Source organism: Esox lucius, chromosome 11 (assembly GCF_011004845.1).
Source record: "Esox lucius isolate fEsoLuc1 chromosome 11, fEsoLuc1.pri, whole genome shotgun sequence".
In the NCBI taxonomy this organism is placed as follows: Eukaryota; Metazoa; Chordata; class Actinopteri; order Esociformes; family Esocidae; genus Esox; species Esox lucius.
This window is the reverse complement of record NC_047579.1, coordinates 41,013,026-41,028,857: the sequence shown is the minus strand read 5'-3', so window position 1 is coordinate 41,028,857 and position 15,832 is coordinate 41,013,026. Positions and strand designations below refer to the sequence as shown.

The following is a 15,832-nucleotide window of genomic DNA, read 5'->3' as shown; positions in this document are numbered from 1 at the left end:
TATAATCATCGAAATTTAAAGAAATAAACACTTGAAATATGTGAGTCTGTGTGGAATGAATGTATACATTATACAAGTTTCACTTTTTGAATGGAATTACTGAAATAAATCAACTTTTTGATGATATTCTAATTCTATGACCAGCACCTGTAAGTCAATTTAATTCACAATGTAGTCTGTACATTTAATGTTATGTCCGTTCCAATGTTATTCTTGTCTGTTCTTTTTCACATACTAGTTTAAATATATTGCCTTATACATTTCAGTTATGGCTTTTATTGTGATAAAGAAAGTCCGAGTGCTGCCAGCATAATATCCTGCTGCTAAAATAACGCTAATTAAGCCTCGAATGGCCATCACTACTCCTGTTGGTGCTCGCACCTTGCCTACGGAGCGGCAAGAACGTATCCTCCTGCTAGCAGTTTATTTGTTTTTCTCTTCCAACACTGACTGCTGATTGTTACCTAAATTAATATATATATATTTTTTAAATCAGTTTGTTACCTAGGTATCTGAAAATACATGATTTGCTCTGAATAAGTCATACTCAATCATGAAACCTATACGAAAACAACAGTGTTGTAGGCATCGTCTTTCCACACTATTCAGTGATCCATGACGTTCTTTGGCTGACGTGATGATCATAATAAGAGAAACAAAGTCTGTAATTGGATTGATACGCTGCTTGTCACGGATAGGAGGGATCCATGCCTATTCATGTTCAGTAGCACGGATTTGGACGCGGAAGTGTGTGGCTCCAACTTAAAATGTGGATCACTGTAACTATAATTGTTGCTTCTCTTATTGCCGTTATATTTAAATATGCGTTCAGACGTAGCGGACCGAATCCTTTTGAAATCGATACTCGTGAGCCATTGAAACCCATGGTCACAGTGAAGAAGGAGAAAAACAAAGTTCTGAAGCAGGGTGAGTCTGGTGGACACAACTATTGACAGATAACAAAATACACTAACCAATTTTATTTTCAGGAGTATGGACCGAAAGAGAGAGAACATTTTGCATTATAATTGTAGGCAGTCACACGAGCTGAAAGATTTTCCTATACTTTCGCTCTGTCGTTGACCAATACCACGTCTCGGAAGAGGAACATATCTGGCTACGTGACAGATATTGATAGTTATTGCATCAATGTAATTCCCGTATGACAGAAAAAAGAACGTTGTTGTGCCATGAAATGTACCACGCCAGCTAGGTTTTATGGCTATTTTAGGCGCAATCCAGGTGCTGATGTCTGTCTCGCTAGCATGGGCTCAATTCTTATGACTGTTCGAAATAGTAAGATATTACTGGCATGTACGCTATTTAAACGGCCAATGGCAAAAGCAATACAGTACATGCACGCTGTTTGTAGTAAGTACAATACTAAAGTAAGCCGTTCATAAAAAAATAATACTAATAATACTTAAAAGTTAGTCATTTAAACACCGTGCTTACAGTGTCTAGCTAAATATTAAAAATTGTCGTAATTTGAATGCGCGACAAAATGATCTAAGGTTGAGACGGAATTTTATGATGTGGTAGTAAATTTACACACAGCTTCAAATATATCAAGAATATAATGCGATCACATACATAACACAGCAGCAGTTTAAAAAGAGTACTGTAGATTAGCAGCAATATTGGTAGTAGTATTGAATATTGTAGAAATGGCAAGTATGGCAGTAATATACATTGGAAAAGAAAATGTAAACTAGCATCACTTAAATATTCTAATGTCCATTAAAGTACCTGGAAGGGCATCAGAGCATCTGGAATGTTCTAAACTAAACCGTATGTCCTTCACCATCACTTGCAAATGATGTACTTGCAGTATGTAGTATGCAAATTGAGTTTTTCTGCCTAGGTAGGTGTGTAGGCCTAGAGACAGAGACTGCTGCTTAACATTGTAGCTAACCCTCCCCTTAATTTTATCACTATTCTCTACCAGGTTTCTTGGCCAGCAAGGTACCTGAGAACCTCGATGCCATTGTTATCGGCAGTGGAATTGGGGGTCTTGGGGTAGCGGTCCTTCTTGCTAAGGTTGGGAAGCGTGTCTTGGTTCTGGAGCAGCATGATCGGGCTGGAGGCTGCTGCCACACATTCTCAGAGAAAGGCTATGAGTTTGACGTGGGTGAGAAGGCTGATCAGTTTACCTCACGCAGAAGGCTTCTATTTTCCTGTAACTAACTGGACGTCAGAATTGTCTGACGTGGTAGTGGCGATGTACCAAGGATGTAGAGCCTTGTTGTTTTCCTAAACGGACCGATAACATGGGCCGGCCTTACTCTGGCCGATAACACACTGTAAAGGCAACATATTAATTAGAAATCTAGTCTCTAAAACCACAAGTGGGCCGGACCCCCAGACAATATAACTTATTAACAATATTAATCTTTAGGTATCCACTATATTGGGGACCTGCTGGAGCACAAGCCCTTTCGCTGCATGGTGGACCAGCTGACCAATGGGCAACTGCAGTGGGAGCCCCTGGACAACCCGTTTGACCATGTGGTGTTGGGGCCTCCTGAGAACAGACGCATCTACCCCATATACAGTGGAACGAACCGCTTCCCAGATGAGCTCAAGAAGTGCTTCCCTGGAGAAGGGGCGGCCATCGATGAGTACATGAGGCTGATCAAGGTAGGATGAGGGATGTCACCAGTGTATAAAATCAGTGTATCGCATTTGATTGAACCAGTAATTTGGACTGTTTGCTGTGTGTTATTGAACAAAACACTTCGCTTTGCAGGTTGAATTGACTACTGTTGCTGCTTTTAGTGGTGTAGCTGTTGCCGCGATTAGAAATGGTTGTCTGTGCGGGATGATGTGGTCCTGTGCCTGTCATCTGAGCAGCCAGCCTTTTTTCTTTCCTGGCAGCTGGAAGAGGTGGTCTCATCTGTGTGGAGGGCAAGGGTTGGTGAGCCAAAGGCCATAGAGAGAAAGCCAATATTGGTTTATTAACTATAATGATTACAGATTTTATCCAGTGTTTATACTCAGATGACTTTGCACCAATGCGGCCTTTCTGTCTAGCTGAAGGGGACGTTGGTTGTTGTTAAGGCCCCCAAAAAAGCATTAGCTGACCACCCCCCCCAACACTTTTTATGGAGATGGTGTGTAAGGGGGATGAAAGGTCTGGGCCCCTGAATGGTGCAGCACGTTCCACAAGGAGTCACTACCTGGCAGTTCTGTCATGGCGAGACCAGTGTTCGAATCACACAACACAGCTCTTGTGAAGTGTTGTGTGATTGGCTAGCACCCTCTGGGTTTGGGAAGCTATTCATTGAATATCGTTGCTTGCCTTGTTGTGTGTAAGCGACTCCTTGTGGTGGCTTGGGTACCTGTGAGCTCAGTCGAGTTAGCAGGCAGAAGTCACTGTCAGACTGAATGGGGAGCGTTGGTGAGCTGTTCAGGTCTTCCCCTAGATGTTCAATGGAGTTCAAGTCCGGGCTTCGTCAGAGCCCCTGGTGTATATTCACATCCTTGTGAACGTACTCCCCAGCCACTCCAGGGATGTTTTGAGTGTGTTTTAAATTTTGTCAATTTCATGCTGAAAAATTAGTCTAAGAATCTGATCCATAACGCACAGGACTTCTTCAACAAATGATTTGTTTTGCTCTGTTAATTCTTCTCTCAATGCTGACCAGTCTCCCAGTCCCTGCCCATGAGATGTCCTAATAGCTTGATGCTTCTGCCACCAGCCTTCACTGTAGGGTTGGTATTAGCCAGGTGATGAGTGGTACCTTGTTTTTGCCAGACATACTGCTTGGCATTCAGGTCAATTAGATTGATTCTTTTAGTCCTTCAGGTGGCATATGATGTCTTTTACTCAGGAGTGGTTTGTGTTTAATTGTAGAGTAATTCACTTATTGTAAGTCGCTCTGGATAAGAGCATCTGCTAAATAACCAAAATGTAAATGTGTCTAGCCACTCCGCCATAAAGACCTGATTGTTGGAGGTCTACGGAGAATTCCTTGGACTTCAGGACTTGGTTTTTGCTCTCTGAAATGTGAGACATTCTACAGATGTCTTTCTAAATCCTGACCCTGAGCTTTGGCCAACTTGATTTTGGCCAGACCGGTTGGGAACGACACCTGTAGATCATGCATACTCCATGTTCACTACAAGTCAATAGTTCAAGTGATTGGGTGTGTCCCATCTCAACTGGTACTGTATGTTCTCTATCCACAGAAAGCCGGACGTGGTGTTTGGTTCCTGGCTCTGCTGAAGCTCGTTCCCGTCCCCTTGGCCAAGTTCCTGGTGTACACAGGTCTGGCTGGCCGGCTCTCCTCCTTTTTCCGCATGGCGTCTCACAGCGTCACTGAGGTGGTCAGTGAGCTGACTGAGAACAAGGACCTCAGGGCTGTCTTCAGCTACAGCTTTGGCACTTATGGTAAGTTGCTGTAATTCCTGATAAGGTAGATCATAACCGGTGAGTCATAATAACCGCCAGGACCAAATGGATGTCTTCTCTGTAAGAGGTGGTGTGATCAAAGGACACTTTGTTTTATTAAGAAGATAGTAGGAGGGAGGGGCTAGGGAGACGCAGATGAATGCACAGACAGTCTGCCAAGGAGGGGCTCAAACCGCCGTCGCCAGAGGGTGCGTGTTCGAGCGCTGCACCAGACTCTACCGCTAAGGGTAATCCTGTTGTGTTTAACTGCAGGTAACATGCCAAAGGACGCCAGCTTCTCCATGCACAGCCTGCTGGTCTGCCACTACCTGACTGGCGCCTGGTACCCCAAAGGCGGAGCCAGTGAGATCGCCTATCACATGATCCCCATCATTGAGAAAGCCGGCGGTGCCGTGCTTGTCCGGGCGCCGGTCAACCGCATTCTGTTCAATGACAACAAGGAGGCTATTGGTGAATATGGCTGATTAGATGATCCTTTGGCGCGGATGGCATGAGAGGAGTGTTTCTGACCTCTGCCGGTTTCAGGTGTGAGCGTGATGAAGGGTCAGGAGGAGGTCCATGTGCGTGCTCCGATGGTCATCTCAGACGCCGGCATCTTCAACACCTACAACCAGCTGCTGCCTAAGGAGCTGCAGGCCATGCCAGGTGGGTCTGGGTATTTGGGTGTAGGTTTTGGATGGCTTTTTTATTTTTTATTGTTGTAGTCCTCAAACTATGGGTCAGGGCCTTGGGTACATTGGATTGAACAGTTTATCACTGATTTAGTGCCTAGTCTTATTCTTATTGCTGACGGACTGTCAGTGACCGTTTTGGTTTACTTTATTAGAATGCGGCTAGACTGCTTCAGACTGTTTAACGCCACGACCATCTAGCCATGCCTAAAATAACATTCATAAGGGGGACACTGTCTTGTGATACCTAATCATGAATGTCCTGCAGCCATCCAGAACCAGCTTGGAATGATGAAACACGGGGAAGGAGGCCTGAGCATTTTCCTGGGCCTGACTGGAACCAAGGAGGAGCTGGGCCTCAAAGCAGACAATTACTGGATATTCAAAGAGAACAACATTGATGAACTGTAGGTCCTTCCTGTCTTTTATTCATACATTTTTGGGGGGTTGCCTGGTGTTTGAAAGTGTACATTTCCTAATTCAAAACCTTTTGAGTTGGTCCTTAATAAAGTGGAGAAACTGTCACATTAAAATCGTAAAGCTCATACAAAAAGTGTACACACCGAAAATGTACCTCAGTCTTGTCTTAACACAAACACTCAATCCCAATCAAAATCAGGTCAGAGTATGGAGCAGGTCATTTGTTGGTTTCCATTGTGCTGCGGTAACGGTTATCTGTCAGATTCTATTGTGCTGCGGTTACGGTTATCTATTTGGGGAAGAAAAATTTAAAAGTAGCCTTTGCTATATTTTATTGAGATCGTCATAACAAAGTCTGAAAGGTAGCAAGACATTTGCTTGGTAATCTCTTCAGGAGTTCACAGAGAATTCTCAAACTAATTGAAAGGATAATGCAACCCTAGTATAAACGCTACCAAGTGATTTAAACATATTAGAGATAATGTTTCTACCCTTAGGTCAATGCCTGATACAACATTTAGACCTTTAGGTCTGTATCTATACGATATTAAATTCAATTGGCGGCATCAATTGGATTGTATGGTGTTGTATTCATTTCATTTGATGATCCTAAAGTTCCAGTACCAACAGTGATCTGTATTAACTGGTACTGTTTTCAGAACAGACCGGCTCGACGGTACAAGCTTATTTTTCATGCTTCTCTTATGTCAGGTTTCTTACCGCAATAGCTATTCAGACTATTTAACAATCACAGTTTCTTTATTTCGCCAGTCTTTTAGTATTTAAGGGTGACGTGTTCTTTACTGTGGTGTTAAAAAGTTAACAGTATCTCTGTATATTCTCTATGTTAAAGGGCCGAAACTTATATGAAGGGAAAAAGGGAGGAGTCAGTGAAAAATGTGCCTTTCGTCTTCGTGGCCTCTCCATCAGCCAAAGACCCCACCTGGGAGGAGCGATCTCCAGGTACAGAAACGACAACTCTTTAAATTCACTGTAACATAACAGTTCTGATATTTTGAATGTAGCCCATAGCTACATAGTGCCTCATCCTGTACCACCTCAAAACTCACAGCTCCACCTCCAACAGTACTGTACTAGACTGGAGACAATTTTCAACTTTTACAATTTCCCACAGGCAAGTCCACTCTCAGTCTAGTGAGCTTTGCTAAATATGAGTGGTTTGAGGATTGGAAGAATGATAAGGTGACCAACAGAGGAGCTGAGTATAAGAACCTGAAGGAGATACTCTGTGACTCGATTCTGGAAGTGGTGACAAGTGTCTTCCCCAAGATAACTAGGGACAAGGTAGAGCATTCAGCCATTCATAATACACTCTGGTAAACTGTCTTTTGTCAGTTAACTAAAATGTCGAAGGTGAATACACTAGTATGGTTTATTGACAATTTATTTCAGTTTTAACAAATCGTGTAACGTCATACCTTCATGTGAAGTGATTCGGTTCAAATCCACAATGTATAAATCTACCATTTCCTCTTTTCTGCCTTTAGGTTGAGTACATTGATGCTGGAACCCCCATCACAAACTCGCACTACATTGGCTGTCCTAAAGGAGAGATCTATGGTGCGGACCATGGCATTGCACGGTTCAGCCCCGAGTGCAGCGCCACCGTCCGGCCCCGGACACCTCTGAAGAAACTTTACCTCACAGGTCAGTATTTCCCACCCTGAAAGATTTGCACTTTATATGTCTATTATAGATGAATGTCCCCAACCTCTTTTGGATGGGTTTGACCTCAGTAATGACCGTATCGGCTCTTTCTCCCCTGCAATGACGAGCCTCCCGCTGTTTGCGTTTGAATGCTGCAGGTCAGGATGTGTTTCTGTGTGGCTTTGCTGGCGCGCTGGCAGGGGCTCTGACCTGTGGCTCAGCCATCCTCCACCGTAACCTGCACCTGGATGCTGTCGCCATGGCCAACAAGACCAAACCGGTCAATGTTAAGAAGTTGGAATAAAGCTTATAGAATATAAAACATAAGAGGTTTGTCATAGGATGTTTCTGAACTCACACTTTATGAATGTATATGTATCAGTGTAATCATCACCGGATCATGGATCATTAATACATCAATGTAAGGTACTCAAGTGTAACGATAATGCATTAATAATCAAGGAACCCTAATGGCTCTATTCTTTTTATACACATTTCTGAAGCCTGCGCCACCAATATTTAACAGGGAACGGATCTTGGAAGGTTGCGAAACAATGGTGGCAGATGGGGAGAGCGATCCGCCCCGGAATTAGCATAAGGGGATGGTCAGGAATGTTATGCAAGATATCACTGTATAAATGGGTGTTCCCGAGTTTACAAGACAGTTGTTCCTGCAGGTCAACTCTGCTTTTATGATCACTCATTTAAAGTCTAACTTGAATCCACAAACTCCTGAGTTATTGCATGTTTGTGAGTTGTTGCATCCTTTGTGGCGAGAAGACACATTTTTCCACGACAAGCTAAAAAAAACATAATCATAAGGCAGAACCAACTCATGTAAAGCCCCCTCCCCCCCTAAGACTTCCAGTGCCTTTTGCACATTGCCCTACACACACTATATGTAATTGTTTGAAACCTGGATGTTTTACTTTAGATTTTGTGGTGTCTTTACCTACTACGAGGTACCATAGACTGAATCTGACTGTCAATCCCCATTAATGAGGATTTTTTTTTTTTTTAACTGACCCAAGATCAGCATGAATGGACAACTTCACCCAACTCTACTCAGTTGGTAAGAGCAAGATGCTCAGGTTTGTGGGTTTGACTCCCATGGGGTGGGAGGTACAACGTAGTATGAAAATGTTAAGTTCTGCTGGATAAGAGCATCTGCTACATAATTTCAAAATAAAATGGAAAAAAATGTATCAAAAGCTTTAATAACATGACACCATATTGAGGACATATGGTCAATGCAACTCAACATGGCCGCTATGCTTGTGGGATGTGACTCTATTCCAATGTTAAGTGCTCATCGCCTTCTAGTGTGGGGAAAACAGTTTGTCTTTCTTGATTCCATTCAATTGAAGTAGTCTCTATGCTTGAATTCACATGCAGGTTTAAACCATTGTCTTGAATGCCCAAAGATAATGATCCCCATTGACATGATTAACACTTACATATTACAATTTGACTTACGCAAAGAAAAAACGTGTTAAGGGGAGTACAATTCAGTAACATTTATATTTGATAAAATACCAATCCAACAACCCATACACATATACTTTCAGAAATTTTGTGAAAGTAAACTGCAGTAATTTAGGTTAAAACACAAAAATACTGTACATTTGGTTTAAAACCCCTGTCTCTAACCTGGATTCAAATGTGAATTCCTTCACTGAGAACAATAGTCTGTATTGTATATCTATTACCATGCATTGCAATAAATGAGTTACTTGCTCCTTATTAATCTGAATAAGTCCCTTTTGTAAACACTGAAAAAATAGTTATTATTCTTAGCATTATTAGCCCAAACTGTGATGGACTTGGTGATCAATTAAATCGAATAGGTTGTTTTAGAAACGTGTCATAATTATAATTTATTATAAGACCGTAATTGTTGAGAAAGTGACGTTGATGAAGTGCGGGCATGAGGGTGGCACGTGAGCAGCAAAATTCTGCTGCGTGTCCACATCTGTCAGAGATTTTGACGGCTCTGATTACTTGAGAAGAACGAGGGACTGGCCCTACCTCAAAGTCTCAAATTAAGTCGTCTACACTGTGAAGTGTTGCCAGATGGGTAGTTTCCCGCAATTTTTAAAGAAAATGTGCGGGCAAAAATGTGCTTAGGCGGCTCAATTTTCAGATTGGTTGTATAGTATAGTTTGTGGAGTCAGCAGGTGTTTGGTTGTATACTATCAATAAAATCTGGCAACTCTGCAAATGTGTCATATCGTCACGTCGTATGGCATGCGAGGGTGAGAATGCCTTTAACATTAAATTAAGTATTAGGTATTTAATGTAGCTCACCATTTACACAAAGCAGCTTTAAAAATCGCATAAGATACTTTAGCAAGCAGTTTCTGAGTGGTTGTTAGGCAGAGGAATATTGCTGGAGCCAACTTCAATACAGCTCCTGCAGTAGCTAATAGTACTGTGTAAGTGACGTTAGCTAGCCAGATACATCCTGTGGCAATGCACAAAATCGTTGTCTTGTTTAAATGTTACTAAACGTGCATAATTAAGTGCGTGGTTGGATTGTAGTTAATTTACCGTTAGTTAACATGCTTAATAGCTTGTAAATACGTGTCATGTAAAATTGTTGAGCGCCGAGTGTAATGCTGAGCAGACTACCGGTACGGTACAGTACAGTAGCCACAAAGCCAGTCAAAGGTTAGCTAGTAGGACTGGAAGTTGTTCACTTTACTGTACAGTTGACAGCTTGGTCAAGTCTTTTCGCATTTTTCCATCCTAGTTCCGTCAAGCGACAAAATCGGCCGGCCATGGACATCAGTAGGTGCAATGACCATCACAATTATGAAATACTTGCTGAAATAGGCGAAGGCGCTTATGGCAAAGTGTATAAGGGCAGAGAGGTCAACGGTCAACAGCGACTCGTAGCGGTGAAAAGGTTGAACATACCCCGAGGGACAGAGAATGGGATTCCCGCTTTCATGATCCGAGAAGTTTCTCTCTTGCGTAAGATTGAGTATTTCAATCATCCCAACATAGTGAAGTAAGTGTATTTTTGCATATATAGTAAGTTGTGTGTTATTGAATTACATAGCTGAACATGTTTATGAATTATACAGAATTGTCTGTAGAGGTAAGATCAGTTAGTTTTGTTATCTTCCATAACTATACCAATGATGTCCTTCCATTTTATTTACAAGAATGGGTTCACAATGATGATCATCTCAACTGCTTTTCTCGCTGAAAGGTTGTTGGGTGTATCTGCTGGACTGAAGAACCAGAGTCTGGACCTGACATTGGTGTTTGAGTACATCGACCAGGACCTGTCTACATTCCTCGCCATGGTCCCTGCCACTGGACTGAGCCTCGGGAAAATCAAGGTGTGAACGCCCCTCTGACATACCTGCATCTGAAACACATGTCGCAGGGTAACTGTGCAAAGGGACAAAAGCATTCCATCCATTTAATCAATCAATGTCAGTGTTCCCTCATGAGAACATCTGACGTTGGACCTCCTCATATCGAGACAGAACCGGCCCCTGTCAGAGGAGGTTGTTGTCCAATGGCGCCTAGCTACTTTGTGTCTGTACAGGATGTGATGGGGCAGCTCCTGAAGGGGCTGGACTTCCTGCATACTAACATGCTGGTGCACCGTGACCTTAAGCCGGACAATGTACTGGTCAGCAGCCGCGGGGAGGTCAAGATTGCTGACTTTGGGCTGGCGCGCATCTACACTTACCACATAGCCCTAACACCCTGTGTAAGTCTGGAGTAAGACATCTATGTAAGAGGCCTATGTACGTTTATAGAGTAGGACATCTGTGCAAGTCTGGAGTAGGACTGGAGTTGATCATTCTATAGGACGTCTGACAGTGCAGTTGTATTCTGGCACAGGTTAGTCAAACTGTTACAGTAAAATGTCTCCACCCAGTTTCCTACACCGTCTCCCTTCCCCTCCCCTCTCACCTCCCTCCTTGGTCCAGGTGGTAACACTGTGGTACAGGGCCCCGGAGGTGCTTCTCCACTCCAGCTACATGTCCTCTGTGGACATGTGGAGCGCTGGCTGCATCTTCGCCGAACTCTTCCTCCTGAAGCCGTTGTTCCGTGGGGACACTGAGGCTCAGCTGCTCCACAGAATCTTTGAGTGAGTTTCTTCTTTTTCCAAACTTGTATGTTACTGTTGATTTGTCTTTTATTAGAAGTGGTGGTCTAAGCTGATCTCCCACTACGTACCGGTCTGCCACTACGTACCGGTCTGCCACTACGTACCGGTCTGCCACTACGTACCGGTCTGCCACTACGTACCGATCTGCCACTACGTACCGATCTGCCACTACGTACCGATCTGCCACTACGTACCGGTCTGCCACTACGTACCGGTCTGCCACTACGTACCGGTCTGCCACTACGTACCGGTCTGCCACTACGTACCGGTCTGCCACTACGTACCGGTCTGCCACTACGTACCGGTCTGCGTAGTAAAATACAACCCCAAAGGATAGTGTTTGATGCCTGCTTTACGTTAAACCCCTGGTCTGAGGCGTGTCTGTCTGTCCCCCAGGGTGATTGGCCTGCCCAGTGAGGAGGACTGGCCCAGGGAGAGCCCAATCTCCTACTCCCCTAGCTGGGCGTCAGGAGGCCCCTGCAACACCCTCCTATCTAACCTAGGCCAGGAGGAGAACAACCTGCTCCTTGTATGTACAATACACCCCCCCCACCCCACATCAATAACATGGTCCTTGTATGTACAATACACCCCCCCCACCCCACATCAATAACATGGTCCTTGTATGTACAATACACCCCCCCCACCCCACATCAATAACATGGTCCTTGTATGTACAATACACCCCCCCCACCCCACATCAATAACATGGTCCTTGTATGTACAATACACCCCCCCACCCCACATCAATAACATGCTCCTTGTATGTACAATACACCCCCCCACCCCACATCAATAACATGCTCCTTATATGTACAATACACCCCCCCACCCCACATCAATAACATGGTCCTTGTATGTACAATACACACCCCCCCCCACCCCACATCAATAACATGCTCCTTGTATGTACAATACACCCCCCCACCCCACATCAATAACATGCTCCTTATATGTACAATACACCCCCCCACCCCACATCAATAACATGGTCCTTGTATGTACAATACACCCCCCCACCCCACATCAATAACATGCTCCTTATATGTACAATACACCCCCCCACCCCACATCAATAACATGGTCCTTGTATGTACAATACACACCCCCCCCCCCACATCTATAACATGGTCCTTGTATGTACAATACACCCCCCCACCACACATCAATAACATGGTCCTTATATGTACAATACACCCCCCCCCCCACCACACATCAGTAACATGGTCCTTATATGTACAATACACCCCCCCACCACACATCAATAACATGCTCCTTGTATGTACAATACAACCCCCCACCCCACATCAATAACATGCTCCTTGTATGTACAATACAACCCCCCACCCCACATCAATAACATGGTCCTTGTATGTACAATACACCCCCCCACCCCACATCAATAACATGGTCCTTGTATGTACAATACAACCCCCCACCCCACATCTATAACATGGTCCTTGTATGTACAATACACCCCCCCACCCCACATCAATAACATGGTCCTTGTATGTACAATACACACCCCCACCACACATCAATAACATGCTCCTTGTATGTACAATACAACCCCCCACCCCACATCAATAACATGGTCCTTGTATGTACAATACACCCCCCCCCCCACATCTATAACATGGTCCTTGTATGTACAATACACCCCCACATCAATAACATGGTCCTTGTATGTACAATACACACCCCCCCCCACCCCACATCAATAACATGCTCCTTATATGTACAATACACCCCCCCCCCCACATCAATAACATGCTCCTTATATGTACAATACACCCCCACCACCCCACATCAATAACATGCTCCTTGTATGTACAATACACCCCCCCACCCCACATCAATAACATGCTCCTTGTATGTACAATACACACCCCCCCCCCACCTCACATCAGTTACATAGCAGCTATGCAGACATTAGGGTTCAGTACATGAGTCATTAATCACCTGTTAAAGCTCTATGTCCTCGACTACAGAAATGTCTTGAGTTCAGCCCCACCAATCGCATCTCGGCCTCCAAAGCCTTGGCGCACCCCTTCCTCACTGGCGTCTGAGGGGCCTCTGCTGGCCATGAAGAGGAGATCGTCTATCCTGTAGGACGCTGAGGGTTCTCTTGCCGTAAGATCCAAAGGAAAATGGAAAGTCAGCAATGATGTTTTACTATAATTTTCACAACATCATGGATATTCATGTCTCGATTGATTTAAATCTGAAATGCATTTCTGAAGACACATTTTGCATTGGTGAATAACCCCAATTATCTGGATTAGTGATGTGGAAACTGGATCTTATGGCATGACATCTCAAAGTGGGAGGAGAAGGCAACGAATTGAGAGTAATTTAAACTACAACAGATATATTGTTTTTTTTTTTTTACACAAACTAAATAGGTCATACAAATGTAACTAACTGTATAACAGGTTGTTTCTTTTGAAAAGTGAGGCATGCCAGCCAATAACAAAGTCGTGATACGAAAAATCGAATGAAAGTTTAACCCTTGAAATAATACTAAACATTTTTGTACAACACCTTACACCAAGGGATGAAAAACCATGTATGTAACCTGGAAGGCTAACCATCTTCCCAACACGCCTTTAGGAAGACTCCACGGTGGGAGATTTTACATGGTTCATTAATTTGTCAGGGTCTTGACAGTCATTCTAAAGGATTTCAGAATGACAGTCACAGGGAAAAGGGTTTGAGTCAAGGTACCCCCTAATCACCTATATTGGTGTGAGGTGTTGTTCTCCAGCACTGACGTTGTGCCCCAGTTGAAGTTCAGTCACAGATCATTGTTCACAGGCATATTGCTACCATAACTGATTTGATTAAGTGTATAGAACAATGTTGAAGTATTCAGACTTTTTTTTAATATACTGAACTACTATAGTCACTATTTTAAATTGCCCATATTACATTTTCTTGGACTTGGTTTCTCTTGATTACCTTGATTTGAATGTCAGGCATTGATCAGAACACTAACTATTGCATTTAGAAATCAAATCATTCAGTTTGTAAACAACGTATAATGTTTTAATTCATCTTGATCAGTGTGAAGAGGAGCCTCCGTTATACAGTAAATTGCATATGTGGTACCTTAACTTATATAAAAAGATGCATTGTTGATTGATTTGGTTATACCATGTATTTGATACATGCCAGAATGCAGAAACAAGAGCTGTAACAACATTTTACAGGAGGGCAGAATGTTGATAATTTAGAGGGGAAATGCTTTCATTTATTACTGAGTTTTTTTGTAATATTAAGTAATATTAATTTCAAGAGACTGCAAGTAAATGGCACCCCTGTATAAACATGTGAATGCACTATTTGTTATGATGTTCCCAAATGCACCTTTATTTTATTTTTTATTTCATATATTCTCAGTTTAGATTCTTTACATTCTTTAAAATTCGTTAAATATCTTTATATGTTAAATTGGCCATAACAATATTTTTAGGTGCTATTTGTATGTAAGAGTGTTTTTTCTAACAACAGAATCCTCTGTCATTTCTCCTATTTATTTTGCTTTATAATTATATATTCAAATCTATTTGTTTCTTTACCATTTACAATGTTTAAAATTCTATAAAACATTGCAGGTTTGCTGTTGTTTGACTTGGTTTGATTTCAGCTTCATGTTATATAATTTCAATAAAGATTTTGTCACTATCAAGTCTACAAATGTATTTTTATTATTTTAAGTAACATGGCTTTAACGTTACCGCCAATAATTTACAAACCCCAGCAGTCAGTTCTCTGAGTGACCTTTGACCTTAGCATGGCCACTCCACAAGGTCAATTGAATTGATGTTTATATGAACTGGTTTTCTTATTGTTAGAAACTAGGAATGGCCTTAGCTTGAATATGAATACATTATGTACTTCCCCTGGCATACAGCACTGAGAAAGGTTAATCTGAGTTGTAAGGGGTTGGCTTGATGTTATTTTAAAAACTTTATCTTTGGCCTTGTCAGATGAAACTGTCAGAGCTGCGGCCTTCTCTCACACGTTTCCTAATTTGTACAAGCGCAGATCCCGCTTTCAGTTTATTCTGTACCATGTTCAAATGGCGAAGTGCTTTTTAGGCGGCTGGAGAATCTTTCACCTCCATCCCATGCAAAATGTGTTGTCAACAGAAGGCGGCAGTGTTGTATGCTTGAGGTGATCGGGTACTTCGTAAAAATACCTTCAAACAGGTGCATGTTGTTCCCGAAAGTGTCCTTTCATTTCAAGTTGTCGATTTTCAAGTGTATAGTGATCGTGTAATGCCCAAACTGGGCATAGTAGCAGCTTCTGTAGCAATTCCAGTGGATCCAATCGTAGAATTTTCAGATTTAGATGTTAATGTTGCTTTCTCGGCCTGCTCCGTTGACAGTTTGCTGACATGTTACTGGTACTGTCAGTTGCTGTCTATAGTTCTTACAGCCTTGGCCCCAGTATTTGGAATGCCGGGACGCCTGGGCGAGGGGAGGGCGTTATATTTTTAACGGGGGCAGGCTGCGGTCT

At 42.9% G+C, this 15,832-nt stretch overlaps 2 protein-coding genes and 1 long non-coding RNA gene across 6 annotated transcripts; 2 read left to right on the top strand and 1 right to left on the bottom strand.

Moving 5' to 3' along the window:
* Positions 1–686: 686 nt before the first annotated feature.
* retsat (retinol saturase (all-trans-retinol 13,14-reductase)) lies at positions 687–8,916 on the top strand. Its single transcript, XM_010866106.4, has 11 exons — positions 687–927; positions 1,949–2,131; positions 2,399–2,640; positions 4,192–4,393; positions 4,667–4,864; positions 4,940–5,059; positions 5,354–5,492; positions 6,359–6,468; positions 6,641–6,810; positions 7,014–7,173; positions 7,332–8,916. Exons 1-11 carry the CDS (start codon positions 768–770, stop codon positions 7,475–7,477), a joined length of 1,830 nt encoding a protein of 609 aa, XP_010864408.1. The 5' UTR covers positions 687–767; the 3' UTR covers positions 7,478–8,916.
* Positions 8,917–9,011: 95 nt separating this feature from the next.
* cdk21 (cyclin-dependent kinase 21) lies at positions 9,012–15,029 on the top strand. Of its 4 annotated transcripts, none has more exons than XM_010866107.4 (7): positions 9,012–9,428; positions 9,926–10,186; positions 10,391–10,523; positions 10,736–10,903; positions 11,127–11,287; positions 11,705–11,837; positions 13,280–15,026. In XM_010866107.4, exons 1-7 carry the CDS (start codon positions 9,394–9,396, stop codon positions 13,418–13,420), a joined length of 1,032 nt encoding a protein of 343 aa, XP_010864409.2. In that variant the 5' UTR covers positions 9,012–9,393; the 3' UTR covers positions 13,421–15,026. The 4 variants fall into 4 exon arrangements, with proteins under 4 accessions (XP_010864409.2, XP_010864410.2, XP_019906590.2 ...); XM_010866108.4 differs by having other exon boundaries at positions 13,300–15,024; XM_010866109.3 differs by lacking the exon at positions 9,012–9,428 and adding an exon at positions 9,435–9,608.
* Positions 10,482–15,830, bottom strand: LOC109616336. Its single transcript, XR_002197446.2, has 3 exons — positions 15,513–15,830; positions 13,271–13,433; positions 10,482–10,552 (listed from the first exon to the last, which is right to left on the bottom strand). It is a non-coding gene; the product is annotated as an uncharacterized LOC109616336 (long non-coding RNA).
* Between the last annotated feature and the right edge of the window lie 2 nt (positions 15,831–15,832).

Coding starts and splice junctions, on each gene's coding strand:
- retsat (XM_010866106.4), top strand. CDS start 768: ATGTGGATCACTGTAACTATAATTGTTGCTTCTCTTATTGCCGTTATA. Junction 6,469..6,640: donor CTGGGAGGAGCGATCTCCAG/GTACAGAAACGA, acceptor AATTTCCCACAG/GCAAGTCCACTCTCAGTCTA. Junction 7,174..7,331: donor GAAGAAACTTTACCTCACAG/GTCAGTATTTCC, acceptor TGAATGCTGCAG/GTCAGGATGTGTTTCTGTGT.
- cdk21 (XM_010866107.4), top strand. CDS start 9,394: ATGTGTCATATCGTCACGTCGTATGGCATGCGAGG. Junction 9,429..9,925: donor ACGTCGTATGGCATGCGAGG/GTGAGAATGCCT, acceptor TTTCCATCCTAG/TTCCGTCAAGCGACAAAATC. Junction 10,524..10,735: donor TGAGCCTCGGGAAAATCAAG/GTGTGAACGCCC, acceptor GTGTCTGTACAG/GATGTGATGGGGCAGCTCCT.